We start from the raw sequence: 27825 nt of genomic DNA, 5'->3' as shown, positions 1-27825 counted from the left end.
AAGCCATGTCGCGATGTCGCTGTCGGGAGAGCAACTTTACGCCATTTCGGTAACAGAACGGACATGCTCTGCAGTCTCTCTGCTAGGAACCAGCATCATTATCGTCTCGTTTCTCTCATCTTCGTCCTTTCGCAAGCCCATCAACCGGCTGGTCTTCTACGCCTGTCTAGGCAATATCATGGCCAATATCGCTACCTTGATCTCGCAGTCAGGTATTCACGCCGGCGTCAGCAGCAATCTGTGTCAGATGCAGGCATTCTTGATCCAATGGTAGGCTTTCCGTCTTTACAATTCCATGAATATAAATCCTAACTCGTAGCGTAGGTTCATGCCTGCCGATGCCCTATGGACCTTCGCCATGGCGTTCAACGTCTACCTTACCTTCTTCCATAAATTCAATTCAGATCAGCTGCGGCGATTGGAATGGAAATACTTGGTTCTATGTTACGGTCTCCCTTTCATCCCGGCGTTCGTCTACTTTTTTATCAAGAGCACGTCCCGAGGGAGAATATACGGATCGGCTATAGTAAGTGTCTCTCGGGCCCAATTTTCACTCCCACCAACTAACAAACAAGCTCTGGTGTTGGGTTACACAAAGCTGGGACTTTCTACGACTCGCACTCTTCTACGGCCCCGTATGGCTTGTCATTGTCTTAACCCTAAGCATCTACGCCCGAATCGGGGTCCTCATCTGGCGACGAAGGCGACAACTCAAAGAAGCCGGCGCCCATGACACCCCAATCGATCTCGCAAACTCACAAGACCCCCCATTCTCCAAGGTCACCGAAATCCGCATCACGAGAGAAACTGCCCGATGTTTGCCCCCGGGGGAACTGCGTCTCTCCTTCGACCAAGCTTCTAGCTTTGCCGCTCCGCGAAACTACATGCAACTGGGCCATCGTCCATACTCGGTCTCCGTCCAAGCAGGCAATCTCGTTCCGCCTCCCAATGCCCAACTGGACCCGGCTCGCGATGCGGAAGCTCCAGAACCGCCTCCACACCACCGTGCATACCGCCGCGGCTCGACAGCGTCCGAGGTAAACTCTGCAGCTTGGGCGTATACCAAATACGCCATGTTATTTTTTATCGCGCTGCTCGTTACCTGGGTTAGTCCCCCCCCCCTTCCCCCTTCCTCCTTTTTGTTTTTTGTTTTTTTTTTTTTTTTTTCAAGAGAAAGAAAAATAAACATAACTAATGAGCAATCAGGTCCCCTCAACAATCAACCGAGTGTACGCATTCGTTCTCCCCGGATCTCCTAATTTCGGACTAAACTATGCTTCCAGCTTTGTTCTCCCCCTGCAAGGGTTTTGGAATAGCCTTATATACATCTCTATATCGTGGCGCTCGTTTAAAAAGGTGTTTGCTGGGTTCAGACGCGGTGGTTTCGGATCCAAGCGCATGCGTCGTTTATTCAGTCACGGTGCTGGACACGGTGAAATACGATGTGCGTCGAGTGGGAATGATAGCACTCGACCGCTAGCAAACTAGTTTTTTTTTTTTTTTTTTTTTTTTTTTTTTTGTTTATAAATTCAGCCATGAGTGATTATGGAATGGGTTATGGAGTTTAGCTGGAAGCACGGAGTACAGAGTAAGTAAATAACTAGTTGATTAATTGTGACCTTGGATAGAAATGTATACCTGTCACGGTGCGAAGCCGTAGTACCTATCTAGTTAGATTCTGCCTTGACTGTCTGCCCTTATTCCTGTATTTAAGCCATATTGTCCTTGATCCTGTTATAGCTTCTTAAGCTATGTCCTATCTATTACCTGATACCTACTATTCTACTATTCTATCTAGTTAGCTCCTAGTTAATAAATATCTAAATCTAATTTTACCCCCTGATATTATATAGCTCCTCTTTACTAGGAATTAATTATTACTATTATACCTACCTTACTACCTATACTACTTAAAGATATAGAAATCCTCTTATATAATATCTTTAATAAATTAAGATAGTATATTACTAAGATATATTAATTCTTTACTACTATTATAGAAGAACTTTATAAATTATCTACCTTATACTTTATTATTACTAACCTTCTTAACTATATTTAATAGAAAGATAGTATAATTAAGTACTAGAAGATATAAATTAAAGAAATCTAATAAGAGCTATTTAAAGTACTTACTTAAAATAATATACTTTTTTAATTACTATTTTTTTCTAAAAGAGATATTAATATTACTATCTCTCTTATTATTATTATTACTTTTATTATACCTATTTTTATTACTTAAATCTTTAAATAACTTTCTAATCCTAATAAGTTTAATAATTAATAAAATAATTTAAGATACTTTACTTCTTAAATTTATTAAAAAATAATTATAAATCTTAACTATTTTTTAATCCTAAATAGTAGAATAGCTTATATAACTAGTTATTTTAAAAGAACTTTATATACTTAAATCTTACTATATATTTAAGATAGAATTTATAAACTAAATAATTATATTAAGATTTTAAAAATTTTAGAGAAAGTTTTTAGAGACTTAAATTTAGAAGTTAATATTTATACTAACCTATTCTATCTCTAATAAATTTATTATAAGTTTAGTATTTTTTTTACTAAATTCTAATATCTTATATTAAAAGAAAATATAAATAAAGATATTTTATCTATAATTTTAGAATAGGCTATTAATTAAGAATTTTAAGAAATATTAATATACTTTAAGATCTTATTATAATATTATAACTTTATTAATTACTTATAAAATCTAGAAAATTACTACTACTATTATATAAGTACTATCCTATCCCTATTTATAAAAAATTTCTAGCCTTCTTAATTTATTTTAAAACTAATTTCTATTACTTAAATTCTTATAGTCCTTATTAATCCTATTATTACTATTACTCTTACTAAAGACTTAATAGACTTATCTATTACTTATTACTTTAATTATTAAATCTAATGCCTATATTACTACTGTAGTAGTACTAACTATCTAGTAAGTAGCTATCTATACCTTAACTAAAGACTAACTAGCTATACCTTTATATTTACTACTAAACTAGACCTATACCCTTTATTAACTAGAATCCTACCTATTAAATATCTTATATTCCCTAAATTAGAAAATAAAGTATTTCTAACCTAAATTATAATTAAGGATACCCCTAGTACTTCCTTTACTTATTAAAGGTTATAATAACTAGAATAATAGTAGAGAAGAAAAGTTACTAATCTAAATTAATAATCTTATCTATTAATCTAGAAATCCCTAATAAGATTCTACTAATCTTTACTATAATTAACTCTAGAGTTAAGGGTAAATATTTTATAGACTATAATTAGATTATAAATAATTAACTAGAAATATTATTATTAAGGAACTCTATTTTATTAAAGGGATTTAATAATACTCTAGTAAAATCTAATAATATTATTTATTTTATTTATTTAACTTAAAAAATTTATAACTATATTAAAAAAAATATTATTTTTTTTATAACTTAATTTATATATTTTTTTATTATTCTTAGCTTACTTTAATTAAAGATTTATAATCCTTAAATTAGATTTATTAATTATATTATTTTATTTAAAAGCTCTTATTATAAGAAATACTATAATATACTTTTAAAATTTATAAAGATTTTAATATTATATAATATACTATTAAAAGCTTCTTCTTAATATCTTAACTCTTACCCTAAATCTCTAAAGAATTAAGATATTACTAGAGTCTTAGTTACTACTTATACTATATATACCTACTATAAATATTAGATATTTATTACTATTATTACTAATATTAAAGTTACTCTAAATCCTATTACTATTACTAAATCTAAGCTATAAGAGTAATTACTTCTTAAGTTTACTAAATTTTATAATATATTCTTACTAAAGAAGGTTAAGTACCTGCTACTCTATTAATCTAATAATTATAAGATTAAATTACTACTTAAAAAAATCTTATTTTTTAGGAGCCTGTATAATATATCTTGAGATAAATTAAAAATTTTAAAAAAATAGATTAAAAAGAATTTAAGAAAAGATTTTATTTACTTTAATTTCTTTCTTATTATATCCTCTATTTTATTTATAAAGAAACCTAGAGGAAGCTTATAATTCTATATAAATTATTAAATTCTAAATATAATTATTATAAAAGATTATTATTTATTACTATTAATAAAAAAGATACTAAATAACCTAAAAAAAATAAAGTATTTCTTAAAAATTAATATTATTTCTACTTTTAATAATCTATAGATTAAGAAAGGATAAAAATACCTTACTATTTTCTAAACTTAATTAGGCCTATTTAAATCTTTAGTAATACTATTTAGGCTTACTAGAGTTCTAGTATTATTCTAGAGATTTATTAATAAAGCTTTATATAATTATTTAAATATTTTCTATATTATATATTTAAATAATATTCTAATTTATAGCTAAATCTATACTAAATATATTTATTATATCTAATAAATATTAGAATATCTATAAGTAATAAGACTTTATATTAAATTTAGTAAATATAAATTCTTCATGCACGAGATAAAGTTCCTAAAACTAATTATAAGTAGAGATAGCTTTTAAATAGATCTTAATAAAATAAAAATAATTATTAAATAAAAAATACTAACTTATTTAACTAATATTCAAGCCTTTATTAGCTTTAAGAACTTTTACTACTAATTTATTTATAACTTTTTAAAAATTATTAGACTATTAGTTAACCTAATTAAGAAAAATATTAACTTTAATTAGATACTTATTTATTAAAAAATATTTAAGTAACTAAAAATTACTTTTATAAATATTTTAATACTAAAATCTTTTAACTAGTTAAAAGATATAATTCTAGAAATTAATATCTTTAATTATATATTTACTAGAGTATTATTATAATATAATAATAAAGATATATTATATTTTATTATATTTTTCTTTAAGAAATATTCTATAATAGAATATAATTATAAGATTTATAATAAAGAATTATTAATTATTATTTATTATTTTAAAAAATAATATCTTAAATTAAAAAGAATTCTATTACTTATAAAGATTATTATAAACTACTAGAATCTAGAATATTTTATATTAATTAAGTTACTAAATTATTAATAAGCCTGCTAATTTAAATTTTTATTAAAATTTAACTTCTAAATATATTACTATCCTAAGAAGTTAGGTACTAAGCCTAATATATTAATTAAAAGGTTAAAAAATCTATCTAAAAAAGGAAATAAATAATTCCTTTACTAGAACTAGACTATCTTAAAATCTAAAAACCTACTACCTAAGACTATTACTAATTTAAGACTAAATATTAATAATTAATACTAAGTATACTTTATTAAATAACCTGCTATTAATAAATTAATCTCCCTATTATTAATATTATAACTATTATTTAATAAAGCTTATCTATAAGATAAGAAGTTCTAATTTATTCTAAATATTTTAAAAAATAATCTATTAAGATATCCTAATATTATACTAGCTAATTATAAATATACTAGTCTATACTTAAGATATTAAGATTAACTTTATATATTTAATTATAATAAAATAAAAGTTAAAATATTAAAATTTTATTATAAAAATCTTATTATTAAATATTCTAGAAAAATTAAGATATATAAATTAATATTATATAAATATTTCTAGCTTAGAATTTATAAATATATTAATTAATAAATCTAGAATTATTACTTTTATTACTAAATTATTCTTTTTTAAGAAGTAAAGTAAAGAGTATTAAAATTTTTATTAATTTTTAAATATACCTAGTAAGATATAAGTATAGATTTTATTATATACTTATTATTAAGTAATAGCTATAATATTATTCTAATTATAGTTAATTATTTAATAAAAATAAAATATTTCTTTCTTTATATTAAAATAATTAATATTAAAGGGGTAATTAATCTATATTTTAAATATATTTAAAAACTTTATAATATCCTTAAAATAATTATATTAAATTATAGAGTCTAATTTATTACTACTTTTTAAAAATACCTAATATTTTACTTAAAAATTTATAATTTATTATTTATTATTTATTACCTTAAGATTAATAATTAAATTAAATATACTAATATTATCTTAAAATAATACTTATAAGTATATATATTATACTTATAAGATAATTAATTTAAATAATTATTAATAACTAAATTTATTACTAACTTTATTTACTCTAAGTCTATAGGAGTATTATTATTTATAGCTAATTATAGATTTTACTTAATATTAGAATTTAAATTAAGTTATTTTATTATTTATTCTACTAAAAAAAATATTAAGAAATTTATTAATATTATATATAAAATTTATAAATTTATTTATATTAAGATTCTATTTACTTAAGCTTATTATAAAATATAAGTTAATTATTAAAAATAACCTATATATTACTATATTATAGGGTAAGAAATCTAGCTAGATACCTATAATATTTAAATATTTTACTTATAAAAAAAGTTAGATTAAAAAAATTTTAAATTATATTATATTAAGAGGATTATTAGCCTATATACTTATAAATTTAAATTATTTAAAAATATAAAAATCTATTTTATATTTAATATATTTTTATTCTACTTTACTACTAATAATTCTCTATTTAATTAATATTTTAATCTATTATTACCTATTAAAGTAGAAGGATTAGAAAAATAGAAAATTAAGGAAGTTCTTAATTCTTAATAAATTTATTAAGGCTATAGTAAACTTAAGCTATAATATACTATTAAGTAGATTAAATATAATAAGTTAATAAAAAAGCTTATTAAATATCTAGAAAATACCTACTAACTAGTAAATAATTATTACTTTTATTATCTTAAGAAACCCTGGCTAATTTCTTCCTAGTCTTAATAGAGCTTGATCTTAAGAAAAGGGGTACTATTATAATATAAAGCTATAGTATCTATTTAGTTAGATTCTACCTTAACTATCTGCCCTTATTCCTGTATTTAAGCTATATTATCCTTAATCCTGTTATAGCTCCTCAAGCTATATCCTGTCTATTACCTGACACCTACTATTCTACTGTTCTGTCTGGTTAGCTCCTAGTCAATGAATATCTGAATCCGACTCTGCCCCCTGACAATACCCATATATATGTATATGTACCAGCCTTAAATCCTCGCTACGCTCGGCGGCTTGTTGGGGCATATGGCAAACTAATAGTATAGTCTTAATTATAGTATGATAGCTACTATATTAATGCAAGTATGGAAGTTAGAATTAAAATAGGTATTAAAGTCGATATTAAAGGAGGTATTAGCAGGCAATAAAGCAGGTATTGAAGCAGGTATTAGCAGGCATTCAAGTAGGCATTCAAGTAGGCATTCAAGTAGGCATTCAAGTAGGCATTCAAGTAGGCATTTAAGTAAGTATTAGCATGGTAATAGCTTATAAAAGTAGATAATATAGAAATCTCCATAGCTAATAAGTTAACCAACATCCCCAGGTTCTACAGCACGGTGTACGGGTCATACCACGGGTAAAAGGGAGACTTTCATATATTATTTAATAAATAAATTAATAAATTAATTAGAGATTATCTTGCTACTCTACCTCTATTTAGGGGTATCACGTGTGGTCACGTGACCCCGGGCCATAGTTGATCCGCTCCGGTGGAGATCCTCGGTTGCATCACGTCAGCACGCGTGTTTCCGTATTAGTATTTGTTATACATAGCCAAGTTAGTTACTCCAACCCACCGAACACTGGAAATCCACAAACCACCACATCCCTCTCACAATTACCCAACCGATCAATACCACCAAGAATCAAAAGAGAAAAGAAGAAGGGGGGGATAAAAATGGCTGAACCTTTCGAAAATCAACCAGAAAGAGAAAGCGAGCGCGAGCGCGAACGAGAACGAGAACAAATCTCCCCCTCCCCCCCCCCCGCCGCACCCATCGCGCAAACGCCCGGCCCTCGCGTCTCGCGCCTCCTCGAAATCTACGAACAAGCACTCGCTCGCACGATCCGCGCAAACTCCTACGCGAACTTCTCCGCGTGTTTCCCGACCCCGGCGAAACATGTGCCGGCGAGTTTGGAGAGCGTGTGGCGCCAGCTCAACGCGAAACTCGAGGAGAGCGCGAAGGCCGAGTTTGAGGATATCCTTGCCGAGAGGGATGCAGTGAGGCAGCTGAATGAGTTGGATCGCTTGGTCGGGGAGGCGAAGCTGAGGAGGGATTCTGGTATGGATGATAGGGGGGAGGGGGCGGTGGATGGGAATATTGCGTATGTGTTTTTTTTTTTTTTTTTTCCCTTTCTTTCCCTTCCTCTTGATTTTTTTGGGGGGGGATTGGCTGACAAGGCTGGTGTGCAGACCGCATACCTTACCTCCTGAGGAATTGTTCAAGGCGCATCTTACTCCGCATTTAGAGAAGAGTAGGCAGGTGCTGGATGCGAAAATCGAGGCCACGGAAGCGCAGAATATCGAGCTCGCGCAGAAGGTGCAGGGCCAGAGAGCTGAGATCGAGCGGTTGCTGGTAGGGTTGGAGGCTGTCGTGGCGGATGTGGAGGGCGCTGCGGCGGCTGCGTCGCAGTTTGCGGATGAGAATAGTCTCCGCAAGGAGGCGTTGCAGATGGACCAGGAGGTCAAGGCCCGTTTGGATATGTGATTGTTTCCTACGACGGAGTACTCGACATGATCTGACACGATATGATACGATAAAGATGATCAATGGTGGTATCTATACTATGATAATAAGGCGTCCATGTCCGGAGAAGTGACCCATCCGTCCTCCACCATGTCCTCGGCAACCGTCATCAGTTCTTTTGGCGCAGTGGTCTTGAGTTGAGCCAGTTTCTCCTTGTGGCCTTCGATGGCAGCTGCAATCGCTTCTTTGCATGTTCCGTCCCGCTCTTCTTCGGCGCTTCCATCTCTTCGCGCCAGCGCTGCAGCGCCTCGGTAGTATGTCTGAGCGTTACGGAGCAGTATGACGCCGTTCTGCTGGGCCATACCGTACTCCCACGGAGACAGGCCAAGTTTCCATCGACTCATTTCGGCATCGCCTCTAGCGATATGGATCTTGGGGAGGTTCTCCGCATCAGGGAGCTTGGAAGCTTTGGTTAAAGCATCAACAGCAGCCGACAGGGCTTGCCATCTAAATCCTAGCGACTTTCCGAACGCCTCGGGGTCATGATACGGTGGTTGATCTGTGGTAGCTGTGTTGAATGAGACAAGAGCATCGGCTTTACTGCACAAGCCCTCGGGGTCCGCAGAAAGATCCAAATCCGGTCCAAAAGAGCTTGCTATCGTGCCGTAGTATGTGTCAACCTCGGTTCGTCCACTTCGGTACAGCACTTCGTTCAGCGCGCAAGCAAACTTTGCTCGGGCCAGAGAAGCCTCGTACTGTCGATTTGAGCCTTCCACGTATGCAGAGATTTTCTTCTGCAGAAGATCAGAAGAATACTCTTCAACCCAATTCAACCCGACGCCCGGGTCATACGTGAGCAGATTACAAAGCGTGGTGAGGGCATCCAGTTGGGCGACGGCCGTATCGACAAGCGTGTCCTTCGTGACGGGCTCAACAACCGCAGCCCATTGTTCCTGGTCGGAGTCCTTTGAGTCAGCTTCCGCGGGCTCCTGCGCATCTTGCATCGGCTCTTCCGGTGGGCCCATATCCCCCGATTCCATCTGCTTGATCTGCTCCTGCATCTCAGTATAGCGTAGCTCCTGGAGAATCAGACAACGCTGGAAGAGCTCTATGGCCTCCTGCAGAAACCCGACTGCCTGGTTCAGCTGATCCTCGCCGGGCCGTTTGGTATCGGTAACCGCCTCCGCCAGACTAGTCAAAACCTGGGCGGTGTTGAAAAGCGCATCTGCGTTATCCTGCTCCAAACGAAGAGCCTCCCGGTGCGAATGCAACGCCACCCGTAGGACCTCGACCAGGGGCGTGGACAGCTGCGTCGCTAATCTGGGATGTTGGGTGATTTCATATTGGACTCGGGCTCTGTAAGAGTTAAAACACAACAATCAATATAATAAAAAAGGAATAATAAAAAAGGAAAAAAAAAAAAAAAAAACAACCTACTTATTATACGCTAAATCAAAAGCCCCAGGGTGCCTTTGTAACCCCTCATCGTAGGTATTAATAGCGCGCATGAAAAACCGCAGCGACTTGGCCGCATCTCCCGCGCGCCATTTCTCACCTGCTTCTTCCTGTTCAACCCCGACTGTAAAACAGCAATAGCACAGTTATTTATTAGCTCCAGCTAGGTAGGTAGGTAGCTTACCAGCTAAGAATTCATCCGCGGTTCTGGGGAGCTGCGGCGTCGCTTTCTTCTTTGATTTTGTTTCTTTGAGAAAGGCTTTTGGTTTGGGCATAATAGATTAAATAATATATGAAAATATTGAGATATTGAGATATTCGAGAGATGGTTGGTGGTATCTTGCCTCGGTAAATGAGGGTTGTGGATTGATACTCGGTAACATATAACGTTATAGAGTAGGTAGGGAAAGATTTTTTAACAAGTAGTTATCGATATTGAATTGATCATAGTTAATGATTAGCTCCGTCTGGACTTTAGAAATGACGTTGAGTGGGTGGTGGTGGTGGTGGTGGTGGTGGTGCCATGGTGGAGTTCGCCGTTGATGTATTAGAGGTAGTACGTAGTACCGTAGTATATGTAGTGCCGAGGGGAAAAGCACCGCCTTTATGGCCGCTTTTGTTGAGAAGAGTATATTATAGATTCTATGTTAGTTTCGATGGTTGATATTTCTATAGAAGTATACCTAGGTAGTATTAAATTCTCTGTTATCAACTGCTATACTTGACTCTCATTTACTACCCTAAAACCCTAACCTCACCCTAAAGCAAGGGGATAACTGATAGGTATCTATCTATAACTATACGTATACTAAGTAACTAATGAGAATAAAAATAGCAGATCGCGTGGCTTCCAGGGTCATTTTCTCCTCTGCACGTGGCAGAGCATCTATAACAAGAGAATGTATTCCACTATTCCATACTGAATAGGAAAGGAAAGGAAAGGAAAGGAGGAAGAATTTGGTGTCCTTCGGCTCTCTTCCGTGTCCCCGTTGTCAAGAGAAAGGAGGCAGGCAACTGAAATGGAGGTGGGATGATGAAGGATCTCTTCTTCTTCTTCTTCTTCTTCTTCTTCTTCTTCTTCTTCTTCTTCTTCTTCTTCTTCTTCCAGAGTAAATACCTGGATTTATTTTTATAATAACCATGGGAGGTTAGTTGGATTTTTTTTTTTTTTAACTCTTGCACCTCGAAATAGAAAAACACCGAAAATCCCATTTTTCATCCCAAGGCCTCGCTCCGACCCACCTTCCCGTCAGTTTTCCTCTCCTGAATTCCTGCCTCCAGCTTATATTAATATATGCACCTCTCGCTCCTCGGAAGTTACTAGATTATTATCTTCAGCTATCCTGGGGTCACTATCAGATTCGACCTATTCAAGGTACCGCCTCCCTCCATCCGTGATTTTTGCATTTCCTTCCTGTGGCCGTACCTTTTGCCAACCCTTGACTCCTATTTTTGATCCAGTCCCACCAACCTTTTGAACTTGCTTCCTTTTGGTTTTTATTTATATATATAGTTCCTAATTGTGCTTCTACCACTCCAGCATCCGTTCGCATCTTGAAGCCTCACACCTCGTCCAAACGTCACCGGGACCACTTCACTATGGCTAGACAAACTTCACTAGACTCCGAACGCCCCATCATGGCCCCCTCCGTAAGTCTTGCTGGACTCCAAAGGTCTCCTAGACCACCTTCTGACTAACTGCAGAACCGTACCTCCAAGCGATTCTCCACCGTTAGCGGAAGCCCGTCGATTGCTGCGTCGGAGCGCACGTTGGGGGGCCTGCCCAGCGGCGACCCTAGACTCGCTGAAGTCCACAATCTACGCGCCGGCCTCGAGCGTCTGGAAAATAAGCCTCTCCAGAAGCAGCGCTTCGTCCCTACCCCCGAGAAGAGCGATAACCTGAGCAAACTGGCGCTGGGCGCCAAGGTAGAGCGTGCTCTCGGACGCAGAATGACTGGCCAGGATGCCGTCATGCGGAAGCCTGTTCTGAGCGAGAAAGATGCTGCTGCTGCTGAAGAAGAAACCCAGGCGGCTTCATAAATTTGTTCCAACAGGTCGCGAGTCGCGCTTTGCTCTTCTCTTTTGTGCATCATCTCTTGCGGTTTTTGAATTTTGGTTGGTTTTCCTTGGCGGCGAACCCTATGAATGAATCTGATACCAGTTCCTTGACGAGAAGTTTGTCCTCATATCTCATACCCCTCCCCAGCTAGTTGTTGATTGTCAATTTATGAGATCTTTCTTATTCTCTGCTTGCCAGCCATGTGTCTCGTTTTGGGTGTGGAAATAATCCCTCCTTTTGTCATGTACATATAATCATAATCTCTGATCGCCCAAAACAGCAGGCGGTAAACACAACACACGGCCAGCCCAGAGTTGGGGAAACTTTCCACTTTCCACTTTCCACGCCTGCAAACCTCATCACTCTCTGCCCTCGCTCACCTTCATTCCCTCTACATCTCTCTCCCGTCGCTCCAGACTACCTTGATTACTCTTCGTTTCTGTATCAACCTCCTATCTTCTTCTCCATTTGCCGCTTCCCGGACTTCCCCTCGCAAATCCCTCTGCAAATTAATCGCACAAGAATCTTTTCTTCCTCCCACATCAACACTCTCAACGCAATCCTCCAACGCGCCACCTATTTCTTTTTATTCTTGGAATCCTTTCCAATCGAATTCATTCCGTTCTACACAGGAATATTATTTTTCCCCCCTTCCACCCTTAGCATTGTGTGTAAGTCTTGGGGTCCTCTCGTTCCCGCCTAGCCCACCTTCCACCGGCCGGCAGTACCTGTCTGGGACTCAGATACTAACACATACCTACTACCTATTGATAGTCAAAAGCGAAGGAGGAAAAAAGTTCTTGCTAGATCTCTTATTCTCTCCTCAACGCCACATAGAGGCTCTTCTGATTGTTCATACATTCTTACTCTCCGCCTTTCTGCTCTCGAGCAATCTCTGATTTCTTTAAATTTCTTTTCCTTCGTCTCTTTTTTTTTTTTTTTTTTTTTTTTTTTTTTTTCCTCCCCTCAACTCTTCTCATTCGACCTTCAAAAGTTCTATCCTCGACACAATGGCCGACACCCAAGCTCCTATCAACGGCACCTACCCTGCACAACCCGCCTATCCCGATTCCTACAACCACACCCACGCTGCTGTCAACACCGCCGCCACCTTTCAGCCCGTTCAGTCCACCACCCCTTCCAATGCCCCCTCTAGCGAGCAGAAGAATGGTATCTCCAAGGATGAGGTCGGTTGGTATTTCGTCGAGCAGTACTACACCAACATGAGCCGCAGTCCCGATAAACTACACCTCTTCTACTCTCGTCGATCGCAGCTGGTCTTTGGCACTGAAGCTGAAACCGTTCAGGTTGCAGTGGGTCAGAAGGTGAGTCGATTGCTCTTGCAGGTTTCTTGCAAAGTCTTGTGTATCTCATCTCATAACTTATCTTCGTTTTTCCCTCCCAGGCTATCAACGAAAAAATCAAGCAGCTTGACTTCCAGGATTGTAAAGTTCGTGTCTTGAACGTTGACGCTCAGGCTTCCTTTGACAACATCCTCGTTTCCGTTATTGGCGAGATTTCCAACAAACAGGAGCCATCTCGCAAGTTCATTCAGACCTTTGTTCTGGCAGAGCAGCCCAATGGCTACTACGTTCTCAATGACATCTTCAGATACCTGGCTGATGAGGAAGAGGTTGTCAATGAAGAGCCCGCGGCCGCTATTGAGGAGCCGGAGCCTGAGGCGCCTGTCCAGCCCGTGGAAGAAGTCAAGGAAGAGCCTATCGATCTGCAGGTAGACAATGAGGTTGCTGCCGCCAAGGTCGATGAGAATCCTGAGACTGTCGAAGAGACCCCCGCTGAAGCCCCAGTTGCTGAGGCGGCTGCCCCTCAGACCAATGGCACCGAGCCTGAGGAGCCTGCAGCTGAGGCTGCAGAGGTTACCGTTGCTGTGGCTGCTTCGACTGAAGCTGAATCCCTGGAGACTGAGAAGCCCGTTACTTCTGAGCCCGCTCCTGCTACTCCGGCCCAGAAGGACGACCAGCCTACTGCTATGGAGACTGCTGCTCCCGCGAAGGCTGTTCCCAAGACCTGGGCCAACATCGCCTCCAAGATTGGCGCTGCTGCTCCCGTTGTTCCCGCTATTCCTGTTGCCCCCGTGAAACCTGCTGCGGCTCCTGCCACTGCCAGTACTCCTCAGCCCACTTCCGCTGCTGCCGCTGCTGCTGCTGCTGCTGCTGCGGCTGATCCCGCTCCTGCTCCTGCTCCTGCTGCCGCTGCTCCCGCTGCTCCCGCTCCCGCTCCTACCCCCGAGAGTGTCCCCAGCCAGCCTCCGTCCACTGATGGCTCTGGCTGGCAGACGGCCGGTCATGACCACAAGAAGTCACAGGCTCGTGCTGCTGAGGAGCAGAACTGCCTCGGTTATATCAAGAACGTTACTGAAAAGGTGGATGCCAACCTGCTCAAGCAGACTCTGTCTCGCTTTGGTAAGCTCAAGCACTTTGATGTGAGCCGTCAGAAGGTATGATCAATTCCTAAGAAACAAGAATTTTCTTTCCTTACTTACTAATGGTCGACTTTAGAACTGTGCCTTCGTCGAATTTGCCGATGCCGCTGCCTACGCTGCTGCTGTTGCTGCCAACCCCCACCAGATCGGAAGTGAGCAGATCAATATCGAAGAGCGCCGTACCCGCACCAACGCATACAGCGGAAATGCCAACTACGGGCCCAGCCGTGGCGGTGCTGGCCGAGGTCGCGGAGACCGTACTGGCAGCCAGGGTCGCGGAGGCTTCCAGCGTGATGGCCGTGGAGGCTTTGCTCCTCGCGGTCGTGGCGGAAACGTGAATGCCAAGGGACGCAACCAGCCCCAGGCAGCTTAGATACCCACTCCCCTTCTCCCTCTTTCCCCTAATGCCACACGAAGAAAGGTAAATGAAATGAGATGGTTCCTAATGACACCTTCTTTTTTTTTTCCTCTTCCTTTTTCTTTCGGCCTCACGACTCTTTAGCCTTTCATCCTGGTTCAGGACGGCGCTCATGGGTTGTTAGACGCTACAGTGATCCAGGACATGTATTACTCCCCCTTTTTTTTTTTTAACACTCATAATGACATATGTTATGTGACCCTTCCCCAGTCACAATGCATCTTAGCGGTTGGAAAAGTTTCTTTTTTTCTTTCCCATTTTCAAGCTGAGGTTTCATTGGCCTGCACCTGATGACCATTTTTTTTTTGTTTCTCTCACTGTGTTGTTGTTGTCACTTTTTCCCCCCTTCTCTCTATTATCCCTAGCATAGCGAGCTTAATGCCCGTATATTCATTATCCTTTTTTTTTTTTTTTTTTTTTACAGTTCTTGTGGCTGGCCTGGTTGATCTGCTTGATTCGCCGCTTTTAATACTTTTTTCGTCTTAAAGTTGCCCCAGTATTATTCCTTGAGTTTTTTGACGGGGATTACAACTGGATGTCCTTTTTTTTCGTCTCTTTTCCTCTTTCGTTGAAAAATCCAGATACCCTATTTTTGCACGGCTCCCGATAGTCCAGGTATTCGGACGAGGGCCGAGTAGAGGGAGTGCGTTTGGTAGGTTAGGGATGGTACAGTGCAGATATTAATGACTGGATAGAGGCAGGTACAGTTGAAGAAAAAGAAACAGAAGGAGAGAGAAAATGAAGCAGATCATAAAAAGTCCATTCAGCTTTGATACTAGGTAGCAGGATAGGTTTAATTTACGTCTCATTCCTAGTCCAGTGTCAAGATAGATAGATGCCTTGTACGAGTACGCTGCATGTCAGTGCCACTCAACAATGTTCATTACACAGTACCATACTCCGTACAGCCAACCAATTCTAGACTGACGACTCTAGAGAATTCTACCGAAAGAAACCCAAGAGAAAAAGAAAGCAAAAAAAATCTGGAAAGTTCTGTTGTTTAGGTACCATGGGAGGAAAGATGGGGAAATGTGATTGGCCCCGCGCTGGTCTTTTGGTGGAGCGGAACGTTCTAGATAGAGCCTGAGAAGGACAAGAGAAGAGAAGAGAGAGAAAGAAAAGAATCCCCAAGAGATTCAGAATTCAAGTGGGACCCCAAGGAGATTCTTCTGGGAGAGAAGGGAGTAGAATAGGAGAATATTAATATTAGTAGGAGAATACAGAATTGTTGTACCTGCAGAGTCCGTAGAGAAGCAGCTGGAAAGGCGGATCCGGAGCGTGGAAGTTGCTGGATCGCCGTAGAAACGCCGCACCGAGTTTTTGTCGCCCGCCTCTTATTCTGCGTCTCCTCCGCCTTTTCTTCTCTTCTGCTCCTTCTCTTTCTTTCTTTCTCTTCATCTTCATCTCCCCCCTCTCTCTTCTATCCAATACTTAAAGAGCCTGCCGCTTCCCCTGCGCAGTTCTTCTCTCCTTTAACTATCCCACTCCTCTCACACCCCCCCCCCCCCCCAATATCTCTTTCACGATTTCCCTTTTCTTTTTCCCCCCTTCTCTCTCTGTGAGTCAAGCCCCTCTCTGTCTCTGGAAATTTTATGCCCCCGCCTCACTTTGGAGAGCACCAGCCTTGACTGTAATCCTCAATTTGGCTCCCACAAGTCATTGGAGTGGATTTCTTGAGCTTTCCACGAGGCTGAAAGACCACTTACCCCTCTTTCGCCGGGCTCACCGACTCATTGCTGCTTTCTTCGTGTGATCATTGAACTTCTTGCCACTAACAATTGTTTCCTCCATAAAGAATATAATCCCTCTTTCATCATGTCCGAGACTTTCGAGTTCCAGGCTGAGATCTCTCAGCTGCTCTCGCTGATCATCAACACTGTTTACTCCAACAAGGAAATCTTCTTGCGAGAACTCATCTCCAACGCCTCCGATGCCCTCGACAAGATTCGCTATGAGTCTTTGTCTGACCCCAGCAAGCTCGACTCGGGCAAGGACCTCCGCATTGATATCATCCCTGACAAGGAGGGCAAGACCCTCACCCTCCGTGATACCGGTATCGGTATGACCAAGGCTGTAAGTTTCCTGGCTTTCTCTCTCTCTCTCTCTCTCTCTCTCTCTGAATATGAAGCTAATTAAAATAGGACCTTATCAACAACCTCGGTACCATTGCTCGCTCTGGCACCAAGCAGTTCATGGAGGCCCTCTCCGCTGGTGCTGATATCTCCATGATCGGCCAGTTCGGTGTTGGTTTCTACTCTGCCTACCTCGTTGCTGACCGTGTCACCGTCATCTCCAAGCACAACGATGACGAGCAGTACATCTGGGAGTCTGCTGCCGGCGGCACCTTCACTCTCACCCAGGACACTGAGGGTGAGCCCCTTGGCCGTGGTACCAAGATCATCCTTCACCTGAAGGAGGAGCAGACTGACTACCTCAACGAGAGCCGCATCAAGGAGGTTGTCCGCAAGCACTCCGAGTTCATCTCCTACCCCATCTATCTCCACGTCCTGAAGGAGACTGAGAAGGAGGTCCCCGATGAGGAGGCTGAGACCAAGGAGGAGGAAGAAGATGAGGAGAAGAAGGCCAAGATCGAGGAGGTCGACGAGGAAGAGGAGAAGAAGGAGAAGAAGACCAAGACCATCAAGGAGACCAAGATTGAGGAGGAGGAGCTCAACAAGACCAAGCCCATCTGGACTCGCAACCCGGCTGACATCACCGAGGAGGAGTATGCTGCCTTCTACAAGTCCCTCTCCAACGACTGGGAGGACCACCTCGCTGTCAAGCACTTCTCCGTCGAGGGTCAGCTCGAGTTCCGTGCCATCCTCTACGTCCCCAAGCGTGCTCCCTTCGATCTCTTCGAGACCAAGAAGACCAAGAACAACATCAAGCTCTATGTTCGCCGTGTCTTCATCACTGACGACGCTACCGATCTCATTCCCGAATGGCTCGGCTTCATCAAGGGTGTTGTCGATTCTGAGGATCTTCCTCTCAACCTGTCCCGTGAGACCCTGCAGCAGAACAAGATCATGAAGGTCATCAAGAAGAACATCGTCAAGAAGACTCTCGAGCTCTTCACCGAGATCGCTGAGGACCGTGAGCAGTTCGACAAGTTCTACTCTGCCTTCAGCAAGAACATCAAGCTCGGTATCCACGAGGATGCTCAGAACCGCTCCACCCTCGCCAAGCTCCTCCGCTATCAGTCCACCAAGTCTGGTGATGAGGCCACCTCCCTCGCCGACTACGTCACCCGCATGCAGGAGCACCAGAAGCAGATCTACTACATCACCGGCGAGTCCATCAAGGCCGTTGCTAAGTCTCCCTTCCTCGACAGCCTCAAGCAGAAGAACTTCGAGGTTCTGTTCCTGGTTGACCCCATCGATGAGTATGCTTTCACTCAGTTGAAGGAGTTCGACGGCAAGAAGCTGGTCGACATCACCAAGGACTTTGAGCTCGAGGAGACCGAGGAGGAGAAGGCTGAGCGTGAGAAGGAGGAGAAGGAGTACGAAGATCTTGCTAAGAGCCTCAAGAACATTCTCGGCGACAAGGTCGAGAAGGTTGTTGTCTCCCACAAGCTCATTGGTGCTCCTTGCGCCATCCGTACCGGCCAGTTCGGTTGGTCCGCTAACATGGAGCGTATCATGAAGGCCCAGGCTCTGCGTGATACCTCCATGAGCTCTTACATGTCTTCCAAGAAGACCTTTGAGATCTCTCCCAAATCCCCCATCATCAAGGAGCTCAAGAAGAAGGTCGAGGCTGATGGTGAGAGCGACCGCACCGTCAAGTCCATCACTCAGCTCCTCTTCGAGACTTCCCTCCTGGTCTCCGGCTTCACTATTGACGAGCCCGCTAGCTTCGCTGAGCGTATCCACAAGCTCGTCTCTCTCGGTCTGAACATCGATGAGGAGGCTGAGACCACCGAGGAGATCGCCACCGATGAGGCTGTCCCCGCTACCACCACCGGCGAAAGCGCCATGGAGGAGGTTGACTAAATTAGTCGCCCCTTCCCACCCCCCCCCCGGTTCCCCGGGATTTTCTCCTTTGAAAAAAAAAAAAACAAAGAAAGGACCACAAAAAAAGTAACCGCCTTTTTATGACTTGACTACTTCGGCTTATTTCTTTAATCAATAGAAAGGCCAGAAGTTGGTTTTTCTTCTCTTTGTTTATGTTGTCGACGATGATGTCAAACTTTACTGGCGTTTTGAGCGTTTTCTTCTTAATAAACCAAATTCACACAGTTTGATTCTTCTGAAACTTGTTTCCCTCTTGGACTCTATAGGTGAATTTAAGAGAAGTCTCAAGTAGATTAAAATCCAATACCAGAATCACCTATCAACGACATTTTTCCTAGTTACCTGCCTCTTACCTATAACAGAAGCCAAGTAACCATTGAAAAGCAGGCCATACATACATACATACATCCATACATAGTTTTTACAACTTTCCTTTACATTAAGGAACCATCCTCTGGAAGCTACTGTGTATACACTAGGCTAGAGACCTGCAAGTATTCCACTGTAGACTACGTAGTTGTAGATAAGTAAGGCCAAGCAAAAAAGCTTTTTGAATTCATCCAAAGAGAAGAATAAATGTTTATTTTGCATCGGAGATGGCTGGCTGGGAGGCTGGGAGGTGGTATAGTAGGACCAGGAGCAAAGAAAGAGAGAGAGAGAGAGAGAGAGAGAGAGAGAGAGAGAGAAGCGAAAGAGTACTGCTAGGTATGTATGGTAACGCCAATTATGAAGAAAAGGAAATTGGATAAAAGTGCATACCATCTGGCGCCACCAGACCCGGGGGAAAAGGGGGGGGGGGGGGGGATATCGTGAGCAGAAGGAAATGAAAATGAAAATGAAAATGAGAAAAGACAAAGAAGGGGGAAGTGTGCATTCAAATCATACGGCGTATCCATCATCGTTTATATAGCAAGAAAGTGAGGTTTGGATCCGAAATGAAAGAGGGGATCAATTCAATTCGGAAAAAAAAAAAAAAAAAAAAAGAAAAAAAAGAAAAAAAAGGAGAATGGTATCTTATATACCGAGTTGGGAGGGTTCTTTCTAATCACTGGTACAGAACCAATCAAAGCGCCATTCAGAAAAGCTGCGTGAGGGTAATCCCCAAGCTTTTGCGAGCCAGAGAGCCAGCCCTCCGACGACACCAAAACTACCGACAATTTGGACAATGGCCCAGCCTCGTCGCTTGAGATCCTCTGACCATCGAACCACGCCAAGTGGGTCGAGAGGGCTGATTCTGGCGATATGATATTCCACTTTCTGGCCGCTCTGGGCCCGGACGAGAAGGCTCCCAGTTGCTTTGTCGGGCGGTACGCGGAGTCCGTAGAAACCGGGAGTCTGTGAGATGGGGACTAAAGAGCCCTCTACCACGCATTCTCCGAGGCGTTCGGTGAGCCATACGGCACGCTCGCCTCTTGCCACGGCGGCGTATCTCTCGCGCTCGTTTTGCAGGCTTTGCTGTAAATCGGATGCCCATCGGGCGAGCTGGATTCGGGCTAATTTCTCCTCACGCTGCGTATAGTCTGATATTCGCGCCATTGTATAGCCAGGAGCGAGACCATACGGGCTAGAAGAGAAAGAAAGAGCCCCGTTCTGAAGCGGACGATGCTGTCGATGTAGTTCCTTGTGCTGTTGTGCGACTTTCTTCGCAGCCGAATGTCTGATCCAAGCCACATTCTCGCGGTCAAACAGTCTCTGCACTAGGAGTGTAAGCTCCGAATGAACTAGAGGTTGCACATAGTCCGGGCTCATTAGCGTGCTGGCATCCATAATCGAATCATCATTAGACTTTGCCGATGACACTGCGAATGGCGACTGATCAATATCGGGAAATACATCTCCAAACAGAGAGAACGGCCGCAGGGAGACTGTTTGAGCATGATCGTGATATGCAGACTTGAGGGCTGAAATTTGGTCGGGGGTCAAAAGATCTGATTTAGAGATCACAGGAATCACATTTGTCCAATCTCCAAGCTTGCTGATGCATTCAATATCCGAGCGAAGGGTATCTAGAGATGTGAGCGTAGAAGAAAAAAAAGATGATGAATTGAGAAAACTCTTACCTTGGGATATGAGATATAGAATGACATCCACCTGACATCCCCCATTCCCCGCGAGCATATTTTGAAAATCATTATTGGAGGTCTCGAGGGCTGCCGTGGCACGGAAGAGCTGCTGGTTCATATACTGAATGATGGCATCGATCTGTCCCAGTTGACTGAGCCGACTTGCGGGCGTATCCACAAAGCAGAGATTACGCTCGAGCACAATCTCCCCCATACTTTTTCGTCGTCGAAGCACACGCGAATCCTCCAGATCTGACCACCATGTGGGATAGGGTTTGGAGCTGGCATAGATCTCCGACACGGGAGCGGGGAGGGGGGTAGGCCGAGACGAGGCGCGGGAAGATCGTCTGACATGGGACAGCGACACCAAAGGGTGGGCTGGTTCATCAAAGGGGTCGACATGCACGATATCTTCGCAGATCTGTACGATTGATTTGATGAATGACGTTTTACCCGATCCTGATTATTTGTCAATATAAAACCATCCTATATCGGTAATGCCGGAGGAGGACCACCTACCAGAAGGTCCAGCAAAAAGAATCTTTAAACGCCCTAGCGCCATCCCCTTATCAGTGAAGGGTCTTCGACTGGGCATGCTGATACTTGGCATGATCAGTTGAGACATGCTGTCGGAACTCATGTGTGGCAGAGGGCGCGATTCCTCGTCCTCTTCACCGGAGGCGACAGCCTGGCTACTCAAGTCATCGGTAATGGAGATCTCGTCAAGATGTCTCAGAGACTGATTGGTGATTGACCTGGGACTGCTGGGGAGAGATGATGCTTCATCCGGGTTGGTGAAGTTCAATGGGGTTGAGGGACGCGGGGAGGTCAAGGTCGATGTAGGTAGCGAAGGATCTAGCATACTGGGGTGGATCGGATCAAGTGGTTTGAGTGTTGATTTCCGGCGAGCCCCAAAGACAGCGTCTTCTTCCCCTTCCTCGTCTGGGTGGTTGTCGCATGACAACTGACCTCTCAGAGAGGCTGATCTTGAAGCGGGTTTGTTGACGCACAAGGGATCCGACTCGAGTTGGGGGGCAGCAGGGATACTTGCAATGGACTGTCCAGTTCCCTCGAAGCTCTGAACGCCATACATGCTATCTCTCAAGTGGTCAGATTCATCTGGAGACAGCTCATCCGCATCGGCATCGGAGGAGCCGTGACTGCGGGCCAGGTAGAAAGTGGACGGGACGGCGCTGCGGGGATCGATCCACTGCTGTTCAAGCGAGGACTTGCGAGACCGCGGGACTGCGACCTCGGGGACAGGCGGTCTCATGTTGACAGGAGGAATCTACCGCAGGATCAAGACGTCGATATAGGAGAAAGAAGAAATGAGACATCGAAGAAACAGACTCAGAGCTGCTACTGTTGATGATGATGATGATTCTTTTTGGAGATCACAAGCAGGTGATCATAGCGGAAGTGATGTTGTCATGTTTATGTCTTGTATTGTTCTGTCTTGTCACAACCCCTCCAAAAGCCCCTCCAATCCCTTGCAACCCCCCGCATTCTTCTTGTAACGGCTGATACGGTTGTCATATCGGGAATAGCGGTATCAAGAATCATGTTGCAAACATGAAATCTTCTTTTTTTTCTTTCTTTTTCTTCCCTTGAAGTTTTGAACATCTGACGATCTATACAAGAAATTGAATGGTATGATTTGTATACATCCTCGCTAGTTACAGTTCCTTTGACTAAAATCTAAGTGTTAACTATGGGTCGAATCTTCAATGTTCTCCCCGAGACTGGGGTCTCTTCCTCTAGCGCCCCATCCATTTAGTTATTCTCCGATTTTCGCGCATGCACAGTACATCCGTGTGCTTCTCTTAGCTCTATAGCTGAGGCAACCTTCCTGGAATGGCGTAGTATAGTCATGCTAACGGTAAGTCTCGGAAAGAGGAGGCCAAATCCAGGCGGGTCGGCTCTGGTTGCCGACGGCCTACCTTAGTCTTTTCACTGGCCGAGTCGGTTCATATTTGCCCGGATGGAACTATCGAGCTGGTAGCAAATAAGGAAGGGGCGAAGTGCGGACGCTTCACTGATAGTGGTGATGATTTCTTCGTGCTAGACTCACATCTTGCATGCATAGGGGGGTCTGGCGCAGGTTGGGGGCTTACCATGCCGGCCCAGATGGCGTTGTTCAAGGTCGAGCCAGGTCCGGGTTGCACCAACAGTAGAATGGGAAGGGTTACGTAACTGGAAGTCTTGAGTCATGACCGTTACCAGGGTTTGACATTCCGAGAGAACTCTGAATGGGAAAGTTCCGAACGAAGGAGGACCTTTGTATTTTCCAAAGGGATGGGCGGTTGTACTCCGGAGTCAAGTACCTCCACCCGTAGTCAAGTCGGCATACTCCGTACGTAACGCTCCGGTTTGTGCGCCGCTGTGTAGAGTAAGGTACAGTACAACCGTACAAGAGCCCCCCGTTGCTAAGTATTGACCTCAGCGTAACCGACAACGGAGCAAGTCCCCAGCCGTCGAGGCGGGCTGGAGCAAATTAAACCTATAAGCGCACCTGCCGCTTCGAAAAGCGCCCTAGAAGCGAGAGAGAAGTCATAACATGCCGCATTAATGCAATTATATGTTTCCTTTTTCTTTTTTTTTTCTTTTTTTTTCTTTGGTTTCAAATTGAGCTCCGTTATGCGAGCCTGACTTGCATGGAAAGGGCTTGAGTCTTTTTTTTTTTTTTTTTCTTTTTTCTTTGCCCCCCCGGTCTAGAGTTGGGGGAAAGTGAAACTAATTGCCCAAGTGTGATTCGCCACTATCAACCAGACGAATCGGGTGACTGAATGGAGGTTCTTGAGCTTCCCAGCCTTGCAGTTCTTGGAAGTTGGAGCGAACGAGACCCATCGTCGTCCATGGGTGGAGCGTCAAGGACGGCAATTCCCATAGGACAGGAAGGGAAAGAGAGAGGGAAAAATAATCAAATAGAATGTGATGGTATGGAGGACGACAGCAGAAGCGAAGGCGGGATTTGGACTGCAACGGCAACGGTCAGTAAAATGGTTGTTGGTTCCGTATCCTTACACCAACCTTGGGAGAAGAGAATTTAAATTATCACCACCCGCTATTTTTTTTTAGATTCGATGCTTGTCCTGTGCACATTCTAGACCAGGACAGGATCAGGTATAGTACACCATATTATTATTATTATGGAAATGCACTTAGTTAGTGAAGTGGTGCGCGCTGAGCTCCCCCCAAAACGAGTCTGCTGGTGCTGGACTAGTGCGTAGATCGAAATCAGGATTGAAATAATTTCGGCCAATGGAGGGAGAAACGGGAATAATGATAATAGGAATAAGAGGATGATGTAGAAATAATGAAGAGAAGAGGAGTGAGTAGGAGGAGGAGGAGGAGGAGGAGGAGGAAAGTTGTCGAACAGAACTGGACAAATTATATTATATTATAATCATATTATTATATGACTGTATTAACTATTAATATTATTATTATTATTATCTCTGGATCATCATCGTTTTTTTCTTCCTTCTCGTATTCCACTTTTACCTACATAGTTAACTACTAGTTGTAGTACTGTTACTACTGCTGCTTTTTACTTTCTTAGGCTCTCCTCTTCTTCCCCACGTCCATCGCCTCTCTTCTTCATTTCCTCTATATCTATCTCTCCCTCATCTCCTCGTCATTTTCGTCTTATTCATCATCATGTTCGCCGCTTCGGTCTGAAACTTGACCCTCTTTCTGTCCACTCGTTTTCTGACTTCCTCTTATCACCCGATCCGATACCTCTCAGACCGGAGAGTCGTTGGCTTTTTCAGGTTATTCCGCTCGTTTCTACCTTGCATCTCCTACAGAATTTATCGCTAGAGAAACAGAGTGCAACTGTGGGGGGAGGAAAGGAGAAAAAAAAAAAAGAAAAAAAAAAATTACCACCACCACTATCAACGCAACCATCGCCGTTGACATTATTATCCCTCGGGACTCTTCTTCTTCCTCCTCGTCCTCCTTCTCCCCCTCCTCCTCCTCATCAGCATGGAGCAAGATCCTTCGCTATCTTGGTCGAGTATACCTCCTCCCGCTGAAGATGAATTTACCAACTTCCTCGAGTTTGGCATGCCATTTCCCGATCTAGATGGGCACGGACCGACCGATCATCTCCCTGCTCGCTCCGTCGCTCACCAAGTTGCCATGGTCACTGCTACCACCACCGCGACCAGCACTCCTCCCCAAGAACAACAAATGGCGTGCATGGATACAGACAGTGTCGCTGCCCAGTCGCAGTCGTACTCCCGCATTATGGGTGATTTCTCCGTCAATCTCTCAAATCATGGCCCACAAGGCATCCCACATGGCTCGTCCTACTCGAGTGGTCCAATGACTCCAGCATATTACGCACAGAAGCCTCAAATGTTTCACCCCTCGCAACAGCAAGCGCAGCATCAGCAGCATCAGCAGCAGCAACCTCAGCCTACCTCGCAATCGTACGTCCCCCAGGGCCAGATGATGATCCCCCCGACTCCCAACAGCATCGAACTCCAGGGCAGCGCAGCCACGTACCCCCAGAGAGTAGAGGAGAACCATGAATTATACGACCGATATTCCCGCATAAATGATGAGCAGGTGCGTTTTAAACCAAATTGAAAGATGTCTTGCGTTTTAACAACTTGCATCGCTAATGCATGTACCCGTCCGACCTTTAGGCTCTCTACACCCCCCTTGTTTCCCCCGCGATGACCCCATTAGAATCCCAATTTCGACTACCGGAATACACGATTCCCGGAGAGTATTTTACTCCTCTTACCTCGCCCGCTATTGAGGCCCAGAATGCGACCTCCAATGGTTACCCACTCCATTCCGGCCAAATTACCGAAATGAGCTTCGTTCCTTCCCCCATTGAAAATGGTATCCCTGTGTCATCCGCTCCATCTTCTCCCGGATTGATGCGAAAGCATCGACGACGCCCATCGGCGACGAACAAGACCTTTTCGGCCCGGGCCAAGAAACAACAGTCACCTTCAGTCCGTCCGCAAACTCGGACCAGGTCTCGTCTCAATCTGAACTCGGATGAGGTTCTGAATGGCCTGCAGGATCAGGGCAGTGCTCCTTCACGCCCCCTGAATAGCAGTGGATTGCGATATGGAAGCCACGAAAGCTCCGGCCAGGATTCCGTGTCGCCCGAACCACTTTCCGAACCGTTGATGCCCCCGCCAGCGCTCCCATCTTCCCGAAAGTCGCCTGCAATTATACCTCAGATGAATCAGCAGTCGCTTACCAGTGAACCTGCGACGCCTGCTATGTTGATGCGCATCCAGCGTTCGCCGCATACCCGTGTCCCCACTGACCCATCTATGACTCCCAGTCAACCTGCCATGCATGAACCCCACGACGATATTATGGAGGATGTGGTCCTTCCTGAGGCTGCCACGCCCTCAACGCAACTCTTCCGCCCTCAGATAAATCGCATCGATACGTCCATGGCAAGCATCTCCTCTCCAAGCATAGTCCCCCATGCCGACCCGAAATCCGCCCCTCTCCCTGGTTCTTTTGCCCCCAGCCCGCGCGCGGTTCCTATGCTATCGCCCAGCGGGGCCGTGCCATCACGGAAGTCTGATACCCCGAAGCTGGGTCCTATGGGCAGGAAACGACAGAGCCTAAGCTCCTCGCATCCTAGCCCGAGCTTACGCCCCAAGATCAGTCCCAATATACAGCCCTTGGTGCGCGGCGATGGTGAGTTAGATCTTTTTTTTTTTTTTTTTTTTTTTTTTTTCGAGTTTTGACAAGTTATCATCACGCTTCTAACGTATCTCTCACAGGACTGTCAGGAGAAACATCTGCTCTATATCTAGCCTCGAAATCTAACTACCAACACATCTTGGATGGCACGCTTCTTCCGGGTGTTTCCTACCCCGAGACCCTGGCCGAAAATCTAAGTTCGAAGAGAACAAATCACAAGCTTGCAGAGCAGGGCCGACGAAACCGTATCAATAACGCTCTGAAAGAAATCGAGGCCCTGATTCCGCCAGCCTTTGTACAGATGAAAAACAATAAAGACTCTTCTTCGCCCTGCAACGGAAAACCCGGTGATAAGGAAAAGGAGAAGTCGGGAAATCAACCGATCAGCAAAGCGAGCACCGTGGAGATGGCCATTGATTATATCAAATCCCTCAAATGGGAACTGGAAGAAACCAAGACGAAGCTTGCAGCTGCCGAAGCTAGATTACCTAATGACGACGACAAACCCGCGGTAATAAAAGAGCAAACAAATTCTGTTGAACCCGAGATAGTTAACAATATCTCTGCGAAACCCGAGTCAGTCTCTGCCACTTAACCACCAGGGGCAGATACAGATCTCCAGTCATGTGAAATCCTTTTCGCTTTACATTTACGTGACATGTCTTAATGAGAGAGGGTTAAACCGAAAAGGAAGAATGGAATGAGATAGGACAGGTGATGTGATGTACTATGAGACAGGTGCGGTTTTGTCTAGACTTGATTTTTTTTTTTTTTTTTTTTCATCTCTATTTGGTCTCGGAGGCTTTCTAATTTCACCTGCATTTGCCTCCCCTGGCTCGTCTTTTGTTTTTCGAATGTTTACTTAACTGGTGTGGTATTTGTGTTTCGGGTCTGGTGTTCATGGTTTGTACATACATGAATCACGTTCTTTCCTGGAGTATGTCTTTTTTTTTTTTTTTTCTTGTACTCCAGGTTTCTTCACTGCTTTTCTCTCTTTGACTGTCACCCATGGTGGGCGTTCTGTGTATGGGGATACTGTATGTGCATCGATCCACGTCCGGACTACTACTTATCCTGATGTCTATATAT

General features: G+C 42.8%; 9 protein-coding genes across 9 annotated transcripts; 6 read left to right on the top strand and 3 right to left on the bottom strand.

The window, feature by feature from the left end:
- Window positions 1-13: 13 nt before the first annotated feature.
- On the top strand, window positions 14-8621 carry P175DRAFT_0509492 (putative cAMP receptor-like protein; the record flags this gene model as incomplete). Its single annotated transcript, XM_040898432.1, has 6 exons — window positions 14-270; window positions 325-526; window positions 576-1106; window positions 1207-1304; window positions 7843-8238; window positions 8327-8621. 6 exons carry the CDS (start codon window positions 14-16, stop codon window positions 8619-8621), a joined length of 1779 nt encoding a protein of 592 aa, XP_040752379.1.
- A 77-nt stretch (window positions 8622-8698) lies between these two features.
- Window positions 8699-10330, bottom strand: P175DRAFT_0532355 (uncharacterized protein; the record flags this gene model as incomplete). The annotated part of the gene is made up of 3 exons (XM_040899958.1): window positions 8699-9956; window positions 10038-10179; window positions 10240-10330. The coding sequence occupies 3 exons, from the start codon at window positions 10328-10330 to the stop codon at window positions 8699-8701; spliced, it is 1491 nt and encodes a 496-aa protein (XP_040752378.1).
- A 427-nt stretch (window positions 10331-10757) lies between these two features.
- P175DRAFT_0501621 (uncharacterized protein) lies at window positions 10758-11652 on the bottom strand. The gene is made up of 3 exons (XM_040897209.1): window positions 11596-11652; window positions 11380-11430; window positions 10758-11303 (listed from the first exon to the last, which is right to left on the bottom strand). Exon 3 carries the CDS (start codon window positions 11265-11267, stop codon window positions 10965-10967), a length of 303 nt encoding a protein of 100 aa, XP_040752377.1. The 5' UTR covers window positions 11268-11303; window positions 11380-11430; window positions 11596-11652; the 3' UTR covers window positions 10758-10964.
- A 2-nt stretch (window positions 11653-11654) lies between these two features.
- P175DRAFT_0437057 (uncharacterized protein) lies at window positions 11655-12095 on the top strand (the record flags this gene model as incomplete). The annotated part of the gene is made up of 2 exons (XM_040893837.1): window positions 11655-11705; window positions 11760-12095. 2 exons carry the CDS (start codon window positions 11655-11657, stop codon window positions 12093-12095), a joined length of 387 nt encoding a protein of 128 aa, XP_040752376.1.
- A 963-nt stretch (window positions 12096-13058) lies between these two features.
- On the top strand, window positions 13059-15395 carry P175DRAFT_0501617 (NTF2 and RRM domain protein). Its single transcript, XM_040897208.1, has 3 exons — window positions 13059-13439; window positions 13520-14572; window positions 14634-15395. Exons 1-3 carry the CDS (start codon window positions 13125-13127, stop codon window positions 14928-14930), a joined length of 1665 nt encoding a protein of 554 aa, XP_040752375.1. The 5' UTR covers window positions 13059-13124; the 3' UTR covers window positions 14931-15395.
- A 1395-nt stretch (window positions 15396-16790) lies between these two features.
- hsp90 (chaperone Hsp90) lies at window positions 16791-18964 on the top strand (the record flags this gene model as incomplete). Its single annotated transcript, XM_040893890.1, has 2 exons — window positions 16791-17048; window positions 17117-18964. 2 exons carry the CDS (start codon window positions 16791-16793, stop codon window positions 18962-18964), a joined length of 2106 nt encoding a protein of 701 aa, XP_040752374.1.
- Window positions 18965-19947: 983 nt separating this feature from the next.
- P175DRAFT_0516589 (uncharacterized protein) lies at window positions 19948-22321 on the bottom strand (the record flags this gene model as incomplete). Its single annotated transcript, XM_040898917.1, has 4 exons — window positions 19948-20991; window positions 21046-21507; window positions 21568-21990; window positions 22018-22321. 4 exons carry the CDS (start codon window positions 22319-22321, stop codon window positions 20027-20029), a joined length of 2154 nt encoding a protein of 717 aa, XP_040752373.1. The 3' UTR covers window positions 19948-20026.
- A 454-nt stretch (window positions 22322-22775) lies between these two features.
- P175DRAFT_0532350 (uncharacterized protein) lies at window positions 22776-23241 on the top strand (the record flags this gene model as incomplete). The annotated part of the gene is made up of 2 exons (XM_040899957.1): window positions 22776-22860; window positions 22943-23241. 2 exons carry the CDS (start codon window positions 22776-22778, stop codon window positions 23239-23241), a joined length of 384 nt encoding a protein of 127 aa, XP_040752372.1.
- A 1794-nt stretch (window positions 23242-25035) lies between these two features.
- P175DRAFT_0493290 (phosphate-sensing transcription factor PHO4) lies at window positions 25036-27331 on the top strand (the record flags this gene model as incomplete). The annotated part of the gene is made up of 3 exons (XM_040895951.1): window positions 25036-25623; window positions 25704-26730; window positions 26817-27331. 3 exons carry the CDS (start codon window positions 25036-25038, stop codon window positions 27329-27331), a joined length of 2130 nt encoding a protein of 709 aa, XP_040752371.1.
- Window positions 27332-27825: the final 494 nt, after the last annotated feature.

This window comes from Aspergillus ochraceoroseus, assembly GCF_002846915.1.
Source record: "Aspergillus ochraceoroseus IBT 24754 chromosome Unknown P175scaffold_4, whole genome shotgun sequence".
NCBI lineage: Eukaryota > Fungi > Ascomycota > Eurotiomycetes > Eurotiales > Aspergillaceae > Aspergillus > Aspergillus ochraceoroseus.
This window is presented reverse-complemented; position numbering and strand designations above follow the sequence as displayed.